At 62.9% G+C, this 11269-nt stretch overlaps 1 protein-coding gene across 5 annotated transcripts in view; it reads right to left on the bottom strand.

The window, feature by feature from the left end:
* Positions 1-6062: 6062 nt before the first annotated feature.
* Positions 6063-11269, bottom strand: part of NFATC1 (nuclear factor of activated T cells 1) — an 87046-nt gene continuing 81839 nt past the window's right edge. For all 5 annotated transcript variants that reach the window (XM_036230177.1, XM_036230178.1, XM_036230179.1 and 2 more), the window contains one exon: positions 6063-7821. In XM_036230177.1, the coding sequence (XP_036086070.1) occupies positions 7772-7821 (50 nt within the window). In that variant the 3' untranslated portion in view covers positions 6063-7771. The remainder of the gene's footprint in view (positions 7822-11269) is intronic.

The following is an 11269-nucleotide window of genomic DNA, read 5'->3' as shown; positions in this document are numbered from 1 at the left end:
GACCCCACCACTGTGACCTTCTGTGCCCACTCCCTGAACCAGGCCCTGATGAGCAAGCTGGGGGCTTCCTCAAGCCCACCAGGAGCCCCCCAGCCCAGGGCCCACGCCACGCCCACGCCCTGGTCCCGGTGGAAACGGAGCAGCTCTTTTTTTGCAGCAAAAAAGAAGAGGGCAGAAGGGAGGGAGAGGGCGCTAGCCTCAGGGCTGACGTCGGGGTGCTGGGTGCTCCCCCTAATCCCTGTCATGGCGACGTCAAAGGGACCGTTGGTTTGGAAGCTGGGAACGATCCGGCACCCCGCCTAGCGTGTGCAGACACCACGGGTCTAACACGCTTCCCCCTCCCGCCTCCTGCGGGCGTGGGGGGCTGACGGGTGTGGCCTGAGCAGCAGCTTTTAACGCTTCTGGGCATCTCGAGACTTTGCAGGGGGCCGTGACTTTTCGGCTCGTTTGGTGGCCACGAGGGCCTGGCCGCTGTCAGGAGGGTCGGCAACGTCCTCGCCGGGGCGGCCTTCACCCACCACGCCGCAGCCGGACCCGCCTGCACCCGGCTCCCGCCGCCGGTCCCGAGGTGCCAGGCCGCGCCGGGACACGCTCCGCCTCATCCACCTCAGTTTGGCCCCAAGCGTAGCCCGGAAGGTTGACGTCCTGCGAACCGAAAACACTTCCGTGACAGCTTCCAGACGTCCCCTGAGCTCAGCGAGGTGACGGCAGGGTTAAGAAATGAGGGGAAAAGGCTCTCCCTCGGTGACGACGCTCGGAAAGGGACGCACTTCTGGCCTCCCCGTGAGCTCGTCGCGAGCTGCCCCGTGAGAGGGCGCGTGGGACGGGCCAGCCGTGGCAGCGAGCAGCCCCCGGCCACGCTCGCACGCTCGGACGCAGCTGGTAGACGGGGCACCCTTTTCAAAAATCCGCTTTATTCCCGTCTAAGTGCGGGAAGCGCGTTTTCACGTGGACGCCCGCGGGCCTCCGGGGGACGCTGCGCCCGCGGCCTCGCGAGCACGCGGCCGTGACCGTGCCGGGAGGCCGGGCCTCGCACTGCCGCTCGGCAGGCCCTTCCTCCCCGCACGGGCCAGGCGCGGCCTCGGGCCAGCCGCCTCTCGTGTCCCGACACTTCCCGGCCCGGAGTGCGTCCTGGGCGACGTGGACACCCGGGGGCTGGACGCGTCTGTGAAGCGCAGCGGCCTTCGCTCTCCGGGGCCGAGACTGGACACGCCACGGCCCGCTGGCGGCCTCCGGGCCCACGGCCCCCGGGTCGGGCCCCCTGCTGCCTGACCCTGGGAAGCAGCTTGACCTTGGCGGGGCCGCCTCTGAGCTCGTGCCGGCCGAGCGGTCCGGCCGCTGGCGGGACAGACGGCAGCGAGCTCGGCTCAGGCTTCCTGTCTGAGGGACGGCGTGGCCCCGGCGGGGAGGGGGCCGCGCTGCCGGACAGACCCGTCTGCCTCTCTGCTGCCTTCGCACAAAGCCGTGAAAGCCTCGGTCTCTTCCCCGGGGTCCTTTTGTTCTTCCTCCAGGTGAAAACGCGCACTTGGCAGCGACACTGCTTTTCAGCCCGTTTGACGCGCTCCCTTCCGATTACAGTTATACGGGGCCCCACGGCATATCTAGTGACCACGAGCCACTCTCCTGGCCAGACACGCACTTTTCCTGTGAATAGCATTATTGTTATGTGATATAAAATGCAGGGAAAATGGAAGATTGACTACTGCCCTGACGAAAATTTGGCCTAACCGAGGAACTTTGAAAAATCAAGCATCAGAACTTCTGCTTTCAGCCAAAATGGACTAACAGGGACCAGATTTACCCTCCCACCAAAACAAGTAAAAAATGGAGAAGATATATAAAACATGTGTTAGGCATTAGACATCGGGCAACAAAGAGCAGGGATCCCCAAGAGGGGAAACAAACCGGCCGAGCCCGGCAGCTGGGCGGGGGCGCACGAGCCCTGGGCGGCCCGGGCACGGCCTGGCGGGGGTGCAGCAGGGCCGAGGGCCCGGAGCCGGAGTGTCAGGGTCGTCGCCGCAGGACAGAGCCGCCTGGAGGGAGAGCTCAGAGGCCCGCGGAGGGTCCCCCTGGATCTTCTGCTGAGTGCCAGTCAGCACGTGCATGGGCGGGCGGGGTGGGGGGGTCCCCTCCAGGCTGGTAAAGAACCACCAGGAAGTGTTCGAGGGAGCGAGGCCACCCGGAGAGGGAGCCCTCCAGGTTCACGGGGCGTCGGGTGCCGTCCTCAGAGGGTTTTGCCTTAATAGTGGGAAAAATTAGTCTGAGACCAAATGCTGCTCTGTTCCTACCAACAGCTTAAGAGGCGCAAACGCTTTCCAAGCGACCTGACTGCATCCCAGAGCAATGCTCGAGCATGCGAGGAGTAAAAACACACCCAGCCTCAGCGAGGAGTAATTCACGACGTCTGACTCTGATCAAGAATTAAGAGGCGTGCACAGGAGCAGGAGAACGCGAGCCACGAGAGGAAAAACCAGTCGAGATCGGCTGACACATGATAGCAGAGCAAACACGCCCATTAAAACAGTCATTGTACTAGCCTCCCACACGCTCAAGAAGTCAGAGGAAAGACCGAACCTAAGATACTGGAAAAATACCCAGACCAGACCTCTAGAGTTAAAAATCACAGTCCTGGGGTTAACTAGATTAGCACAGGGGACATGTTGCAGAACAGAAAAATTAGTAAACTCGACTACATAGCACTAGAAACTAAAATAAAACACAGAGAGCTACGGCCCAAAAAGGCTGGGTGTCAGCGAGCCGTGGGCTAGCTTCACGCAGCCTGACAGACGTACGACTGGCCCACTGAGGAAGGGGCGGAAATACTGGAGATCGTGGCCGAAATTTTCCACATTTGATGAAAACTATAAACACACAGATCTACGAAGTTCTACAAACAAGAGACATGGAAGAAAAAAATACACCAAATTACAAAATCAAATTGCTTAAGTGATAAAGAGGAAGATCTTAAACGCAGTGAGGAAAAGCACACATCACCTAGGGCAGGGCGAAGGCGAGGGTGCTGGCCGGGTTCTCACCAAAACCGGTGCTCCTGGAAGGCAGCGGAACAGCGCAAAGCAGCTTCGACAGGTGAACTGAGACGCCTACAGCCATAAACACGTCTTTCAAAGATGAGAGTGACTCTAAGCCAGCATATCAACAGGCTGAAGGAGAGAAATCGTGTTGTGAGATCTTGCTGCACAAGATAAAAACCCCGGGGACGCAGGGACCACCTCGAGCTGTGACGAGCCTCTGCCGGGCCCACGGGCCGCGCCACGACGGGGGACGCGAAGGCGGGGGCCTCGTCAGCATGGTCGCGACGGCCTCGCCAGGGCCGCGGAGCGAGAAGAAGGAATGGAGGCCACAGGTATCGAAAGGGAAGAAATTAAAACGTCCCTATTTGCATATGACATGATTCTCTAGACAGAAAATCCCAAAGACTTTCCAACAAAACTCCTTGAACTAAGAGTGAGATCGGCAGGGTCACAGGGCAAAGGTCGGCACACACAAACGGGTCGCATTTCTATCCACCAACCGGACACGAGGAAATCTAGATTAAAACACAATTCCATCTACAATTGATGCGAAGAGAAGTAGCTCCCAAGGTATAAACTTAATAAAGCACGCACAGTGTCTGTACGCTGAAAATACAAAATGCAGCTGAAAGGAAAAAGCTCTTAATAAGAATTTAAAAAGACCTAAAAGACATAGCACGTTTGTGGCCTGGAAGATTCAACATAATATGTCAGTTCTCCCCAAATTGCTCTATCGGTCTAACGGACTTCCTGTCGACACCCCAGAAGGCTTCTTGTAGGTGCAGGCAAGTCCCGGGAGCGAGAGCAGCCACCACAGTTTTGGAGGGAGGGTCACTAAAGGGGGTTCGAGACGTCCTTGCACAGCAGTGTGGACGGCGTGGACACAGAGATCAGGCTTCGAAGAAGGAACCCGACAGACCCCAACACGGGCCTTTTCCGCGAGTGGCGTGGGCTGCTCTACCTGCAAGGCGGGGCGTGAACATGGACCGTATGTGAAAGTTAACACCACGCGGATCGTGGTTTAAGCGTAACACACAAACCTATGAAGTATTTGGGAAAGTCCGTAGGAGGAGCTCTTGAGGACCAGGGCCGCGTAAACGGGTCTTAGGCTTGACCGCAGAGCACGACCCCTGGACGGAGAAATCGACAACGCGAGCCGCGTCAGTATCTCTTTCTTGCAGGTCCTCTTACGAGGCCGAAGCACTACAAGTGTGTGCAAAGGACTTCAAGAATATATACCAAACTCTTGAAACCCGACCGTAAACTAACAGGGCAAGAGAAAAAAATCCCTCAGGAAGTGGGCAAAAGGACAGACGCGTGCCCGACAGCCAGGTGCCGAGCTCCACGGTCTGCAGGGGCTCGGGCGAACCCGGCCCCACGCCCACTGGGCCTGCGCCCCCCCGGCCCCGCGCCCACCGGGCCTGCGCCCCGCCCCCCCGGGCCTGCGCCCCCCCTCCCCCCGGGCCTGTGCCCCCCCGGGCCCGCGCGCCACCGCGCACCTGGTCCCAGCACGAGGTCTTCCCTCCGCAGCTTCCATTTGCTTGCGCAGAGCGCAGCACAAGCCCCGGGCACCACCCCTGGCCTGTGCGGGCACCGTCCCGCGGCCGGGCACCCCGGCAGACGCCCCTGGCAGGGGGTCTAGCGAGAGCGGGGGGCGGGGGGGCCGGGGGCCATGAGCGTGATCTGCCTTCTGCTTGGGCGCAAACGACCATTTAGTCATCTGATAGGTAACTTAATTCTTTCGGCATAAAGAATTATAAATATGATGCGCTTCACATATGCGGTTCCAAATTAGGTTAGTGGCCCAGCGTCTGCCTTGGGGATGGATAATTTAAAGACCGAGCAGGGAGAACAGCCCTGCAGTCAGCGCCGTTACCGCGTGGCCAGCCCTGCTCCCGGGGAGTGCCGCACACACATGCTCCCCACAGCCCCGTGGGGCGGCCAAATGCCTTAGCCCCTTGCTGGAAACAGGTCCCGGCTGCAGCTCCTCATCACTCGAGGTTGACCTAAAAGAAACAGAAACGGAGTGAACAGGGATCTGCACAGGAGCCCGACCCTTTTTGCAGAAACCATGTATTGTTTTGCGGATTTATATTTTATTTCTGGAATTTAAAAGTGCATTGTTGGGAATGAGACTAAATGGATTTATAAAAAATTCAGTGTGTTCCTCAGTGACAGGCTTTGTTCTCCTAGCCCAGCTGGCCTGCTCTCAGGGTGGCAGGGGGGTGGCAGGGGCTCCATCCCTTCTCTTTGGGGGTCCCTCGGGTGCCATTTGGGGCCCAGCATCCCAAGTCTGTGATGGGCCCCAACTGGGGACACCGCTGTGTCTCGGGCTGGAGGCCACTTCCTGTCCTTTCTCTGCCGTGACTGCCCCCAGCATCCGCCCCCGCCCCCGGCATCGCCACACGCCCCGTGGAGCCCCGAGCCTCGTGCCAGGCTTCCTGCAGACGCCGCACGGGGAGCGGGCATGGGGGTGCCCGCTGGTGGCGGGGCCAGGGTCTCCCCAGCACCCGAGTGGTCTGTAAACCGCTCAGCAAAGGAAACAGGAATGCCTGCACTTCAGAAGTCCTGAAAGGAAACACTGTTTCTGACAATTCGGAATGGTCATTGCCGGCGACCTTCCGGTTTCACACTGGATCTCATTTCCCCACCTGCGCCGAGGCAGAAGGTTTGGGTGAGAGCAGCTTTGGGGAGCAAGTGGACCGCGATGGGCGAGCAGGGGGCGAGTTCTCTGCACGTCGTGGGCCTGAGTGTGCGTGTGGCCGGGCCTCGCCCAGGGCGCTCCTCGGAGCGGGAGTGCTCGGCAGAAGTTCCCTCCCGCGCCGCCCACCGCCCACCCAGGAGCAGCGCGGACAGCCTCGGCCTCCGCCGAGCGCCCACCTCCGCGGCAGCGCCCCCTTTGGTAACGCAGAGCAGAGAAGGGCCGACCCCGCGAGGCGCGCCTTCCCGCCCAACGCCGCGCTTCGCAGGGAACGCGCCCGGTGACCGAGACGGCCCACACACGGAATGAAGCCCCCGAGACCCAGGCCGTCCGGCACAAACACGGCGCTTTATTGGCTCTACTTTCTAACTACAGAGACAGCGACACAAAGTCCAACGCTGCGTTTCCACGCGACAGTCGACTAGGGACGTTTCGTGCAACTCCGCGACGCCGAACGGGCAGGTCCTGGGGTGGCGGGCGGGGGTGACGCCTGCGCGCAGTGGGGCCGCGTGCGCGCGCACAGCCACACGTCTCGGTCCTTCACAGTTACGTGCGCATGTCACGGACATGGCTTTCAGACTTCCGTTTCTTTCTGTGAGTTAAAAAAGTAAGACGTAATCATACAGGAAAACATTTTTTAAATAATTCTGTGGGCAGCTTTCCCGCCATCACTCTGCCATGATGACTTCTAACTTGCCACCGGCACCCGCGGGTGCAGTTCACACAGGATCCATGAGGGGGCATGACTTCCTAAGGCACAGTTATCAGGTTAAACGTGTTTTAATTAAACCATGCTTTTTTGGCTACATGAAACAATAGGTCTTCGCTACAGTGCCGTGCGCCACGCTGCACTTGTACGGAACGCCGCAGCAAAGCTCTCGCTAACCTACCCGCTAACAGTAACTAGTCCGAAACCTACGCAGTCACTGCCTGCTAAAACGCTTCCGGGAACCGGTTTCTGAGACGGAGCGCAGTCCTGAGGCCCCTGCGACATCGTGACCTCCCAGCTGAACGCGCGTTACGCCCCCTCTGCAGCGTTACGTCCGGTCCCCTTCGGCTGCCCCGGCTGGTGACGCGGGGCGTCCCGGGCGCGTCTGCAGCGCCCGCCGGCGGCCGGGGAAGCCGCTGAAGGGCCGGGCTGGGAGTCTCAGATGCGGCCCCGCCGAACGGACCCTGGTTCTGCCGGCGCGGAGGCCGGTGCTGGGCGAGGAGCGAACGTCGCCGCTGTTACTTGCTATTTACACGTAAGTCCGGGCCCGCACACGCACACGCGTGCGGGCGCGCGCCCGGCCCGCCACGGGCAGCCTTCTTTCCTTGTCCCGGAACCTGTCCTGTGCTATGAGGCTACTCGTGCTACATTTGAAGCCAGATTGAAATAGAAATCCTAGCATGCCTCGACGGACAACCCCGCGGTGTCAGCGACGGGAGAGGGAGTCAGGAAAGGGCCGAGATGACACACTGGACGGTTTCTGAAATGCACGAAGTCGCGGAGCACAGCCCGGGAGGAGCTGAAGAAGGTGGGCACGTGCGGCAGCTTTTTCTCACGAGGCCTAGCTCGCCGGGGTTCTCGCGGTTTACACGGGGCAAAGCCGCACGACGAGGCGCTTTGGCAGCTTCGCTCCTGCGAATGCTCTCCCGGCAGCGAAGTAGACGCTCAAGTCTACGAGGCCTTGGTGCTGTCTTTGGGTTAAATAAGGCACTTCCGGGGTCCAGGGGTGCCTGAGGGCGCGGGGGACAGGCTGCCACACGGGGCCACTCGGCCGGGCGCCGTCGCAGGGTCTGTCCGCTGTGCTCGCCCCGCCCCGGCCCTCGCTCTCTTCTGGAGCTGACCGTTCCGTGAGCGGGTGGAGTGGCCCGTCCGTCCTTCCTCCTTGTCGAGGCGTCGCGCCTCCGTGCGTGTGCTGATCCCTCCGCCAGCCGGGTTTGGAGTCCCGGCTCCGCGTGGCACCGGGCATGAGCTCAGTCAGTCGGGAGCCTGAACCTCGGCGGCCGCCCAGTCGCTACCACGCAGCGTCCGCGCGAGCTCCGATGCCGCCAGCTACGCGTGGACGTTGGTGCTGGACAGGTCGTTGCGTATTATTTCATTTACTGCAAAGAAACAAAGAGAAAGCGTAAGAAAGCGCCTATCTGCTGGAGCCTGCACGGACGTGACCAGCAGTTCCGTCAGCCGAGCTCCCGGGGTGGCCTGTGAGAGGGGTGCCGGGGGACGGGCCCCCCACCTCCCGCCACGTCCTCGAGGCGTCCTGAGCCAGCAGCGCGGCGGCCCGGAAGCACCGCGGGGTGGGCCTGCGCTGCGGAGCCCCTCGGGGGTCCCGCGTGCGCCCCCTCCGCAGCGGCAGCCCCCGCGAAGGCCACGCCGTGTCCGCCCCCGGCCTCGCCAGCAAGCTGGATGGGAGGCTGCCGCCGGGCGGCCGGAGCCCCTCGGGGCGGCCCTGCCCCCCGTTTCCTGGTCCGCGGCCACTATCAGCCTGTGAGTTTTGGCAGCTGAAGAGGAAATGAGCGAAGGCCGTCGAGAGCGAGCTGCACAACACCCGCCCTGCACCGCCCGATGGGCACGCAGATAGGGAAATGTCACCGGGGAGCTGTCACCACGGCCACTTTCCTAGCAGAATCTGGAGGTGGGGCACAGGCACCCACGTCACGGAGCCGCCCGGGCTTCCCTTCGCCGCCCCGATAAACGCTGTGGGCCTCCGCACAGGCCCCGGCCCGGCCCGGGCGGCTTCCGGAGCGGCGAGCTGGCGCACGTCTCGGCGCCCCCACTCCCTGCCCTCGTTCCCGATCGACACCCCCGTTATTTTTAAGAATAACAATAATAAAACAGTTGGGGAACCAGGAACTGTGTCATGGGAACTGATAACGGGGCCTGCTGGCACGGCTTCAGTCAGGAGCGCGGGCCGCGAACCCCGGGCCCGGGCCCTCCCGATGCTGCCGCTGGCCGGGACCCAGGGCGGTGGCGCCCGCCCGCCCGCAGGGGGCACCTGGCCCTGCCCGAGACCCGGGCGTGACATGCAGCCGCACGTCCCCTCGAGGCGGCCACCGGGCGCTGGGGAGCTCCGGTGGCAGGGACTCGCCCAGCGGGGCGGGAAGGAGGCTGAGGGCTCAGGCCTGCTCCCCGGGTGAGGCGCCTGCTGCCGGCTCGTGGAGGCCGGCAGTTTTCTGTGGCTCGCGGGGCCCCCAAGGGCAGGCGGGGCAGTGCCCCCCGCTGTGCCTGCTTCCGGCGCCCCGCTTACACTCTGCAGAGCGCTGCCGCTGCACAGAGCATCCGACAAAGGAACAGCGGACGGCCGGGGCTCCCGTCGGGAGTCGTCTTGCTGAGGGGCAGGAGTGGCGAGGGGGGCTCGCGCCAAGCGCAGCGAGGGGCGCGGAGCGTGTGCGCCGAGCGGCCCGTCCCCGGCGAGGTGCCGGAGACAAGTCACAGCAGCACGGACACGCCGCGGCGCCCCGTTTTCTGGTCGAGCACCGCTCGGCTGCACACGGCTGTCACGGCCTCCGTCCCGCCTAGTCTGACAGACTGGCCAGACGGGCACCACGATCCAGGGCGCAAAGCCAGCCAGGCCACCTCGACGCCCGGGACGTGTCACGGCCGAGCCGGCTGCTCGCAGGACCCGCCGGCGGACGCGACGCGATCGCCCGTCACACTACGCCGAGGTGGCTTCTAACTCTCGTCCCCTCGCCAGGGGCATGGGAGTCCCAGCCCAGATCTCGGGTCCCTGCAGGGCCAGAGCCTGGGTGCTTGGAAAGGTCTGATGAGGAACGGCGACGGGGCGGGCGGGAGGCCTGAGGCTTCGAACGACCAGACCTGGGGGGAGCCCGAGCGTTAATCATGCTGGTAACGGGGGGAGGTGGTTAGCAAAGCAACGGAGTCACTAGTTCCTCAAGGTCACACAGATCACAGGAAAATAACATCTGTGTGACAAGACAAAAGGGGAAGCAGCTGCGCAGTGGGCTCCCCCTGCTGCCCACGGGGCACCTGAGCCTGGGGGGGCGCCTGCAGCGCGTGGGCGGGGACGTCGCCGGGCCGCCCGGGGCCCTCAGGGGCCCTGCTTTGTGACTGGCAACCGACCCCCCCCCCGACCCCGCCGGGCCGTGGGGGGGAACCCGGGGGGGCTGGAAGGGCCACCGAGCACACGGTTCCCAGTCCACCTTTGCGCTCCTCCGGTCTCCGGCGAGCACCTGCTCTGCCTCGGCCCCAGCAACGTGCTGGCTGGAAGTGCCGGTCACCGGACCCCCCTGCTCCCCAGATCCAGCCACACCGAGTGGGGGCCGCAAGGTCGGCACACACACGCCGGCCTCCGCCGGGGTCTCCCGTGGGCACTCCGCGGGGCGCAGCGGGCCGGGCGGCAGTGACGGGAAGCCGCGAGGGACAACCACACGCTGGGGAGTGGACGACGTCCCACACGAGCGTCCACGCGGCTGGGGACGGACCCCCAGGAGGCCCACCCCCTGCAGACACTGCTGCCGTGAGGCAAGGAACGCCGCGGTGCCCCCGTTTCATGGGGGGGGGGGGGCATCGCGCAAGGGCCAAGGTCAGGCGTCCCCTCGAGGGCCTGGCTGAGAGTGGAGACGGGGGACCCTGCGCCCCCCCCCCCCGGCCGCGCCGTCCGACTCCCCTCCCATGAGGTCACGCTCCGCGTCCACAGCAGGCCGCGGCCGCCGGGGCTCCGCGTGGGCTGTGCTGGGGGCGGCCCGCGCGCCCCGACCCGGCCGTGTGGATGACGCCTCCGCTTTCCCACAGAGTCTTCTCTCTGCCGACAGTTTCCACTTCTTATTCAGCTTTTCCACCGACACCGAGGTTTTTTTCTTTACAGGAGTATTTTGAACTGCAGGTAGCATGTGACCCTCGCGGCTCGTCAGAGACCCGAAAGAGGAACCGCGGCCTCGCTCCGCGTCAGAGGGCCCTGCGGCAGGATGTGGTGAGCTGTTACACCACAATTTAATTTAATAAGAAGGGTTTTTTCCCCTTATACTTAATTTTTCTTTAAAATGCTCCTAAGGTGGAAACTATTGTTTTTTTCTAAAACTTACGTGGCATTTTGAACTCTTGTTCTAATCTGGGATGGGTGTGCAGGATGTACGTGTGCATCACACACACCCGACTCCACCTCTACACACACACTTAGAACAGAATAAAAGGGAAATTATTGCTTTTTGAGATGCAAAAAGTAAACTTTACAAACCACAGGCAAAGCTGTTCGCCTGCACTTACATTATCTAAACAGTAACCAGTCCCCGGTGAGGGGCTCTCAACGCAACGTGGAAAGCTCTCTCGCCCGCACAAGCAGCCGCGCAAACGAGCCGAAGCAGTGTCCATTAACGAAACGACTGTTCCTTCTGATCCCTGATCTGAGAAGAGCCACGCGAAAGCCTCGTCCCGGCGAGGTGGCCCCCGCCCTCGGGTCCCGGCGAGGTGGCCCCCGCCCTCGGGTCCCGGCGAGGTGGCCCCCGCCCTCGGGTCCCGGCGAGGTGGCCCCCGCCCTCGGGTCCCGGCGAGGTGCCCCCCGCCCTCGGGTCCCGGCGAGGTGGCCCCCCCCCCCTC

This window comes from Rousettus aegyptiacus, unplaced genomic scaffold, assembly GCF_014176215.1.
Source record: "Rousettus aegyptiacus isolate mRouAeg1 unplaced genomic scaffold, mRouAeg1.p scaffold_m13_p_12, whole genome shotgun sequence".
Taxonomy (NCBI): Eukaryota; Metazoa; Chordata; class Mammalia; order Chiroptera; family Pteropodidae; genus Rousettus; species Rousettus aegyptiacus.
Note: the sequence above shows the minus strand (reverse complement) of the source record. Positions and strands in the feature narration are given on the sequence as shown.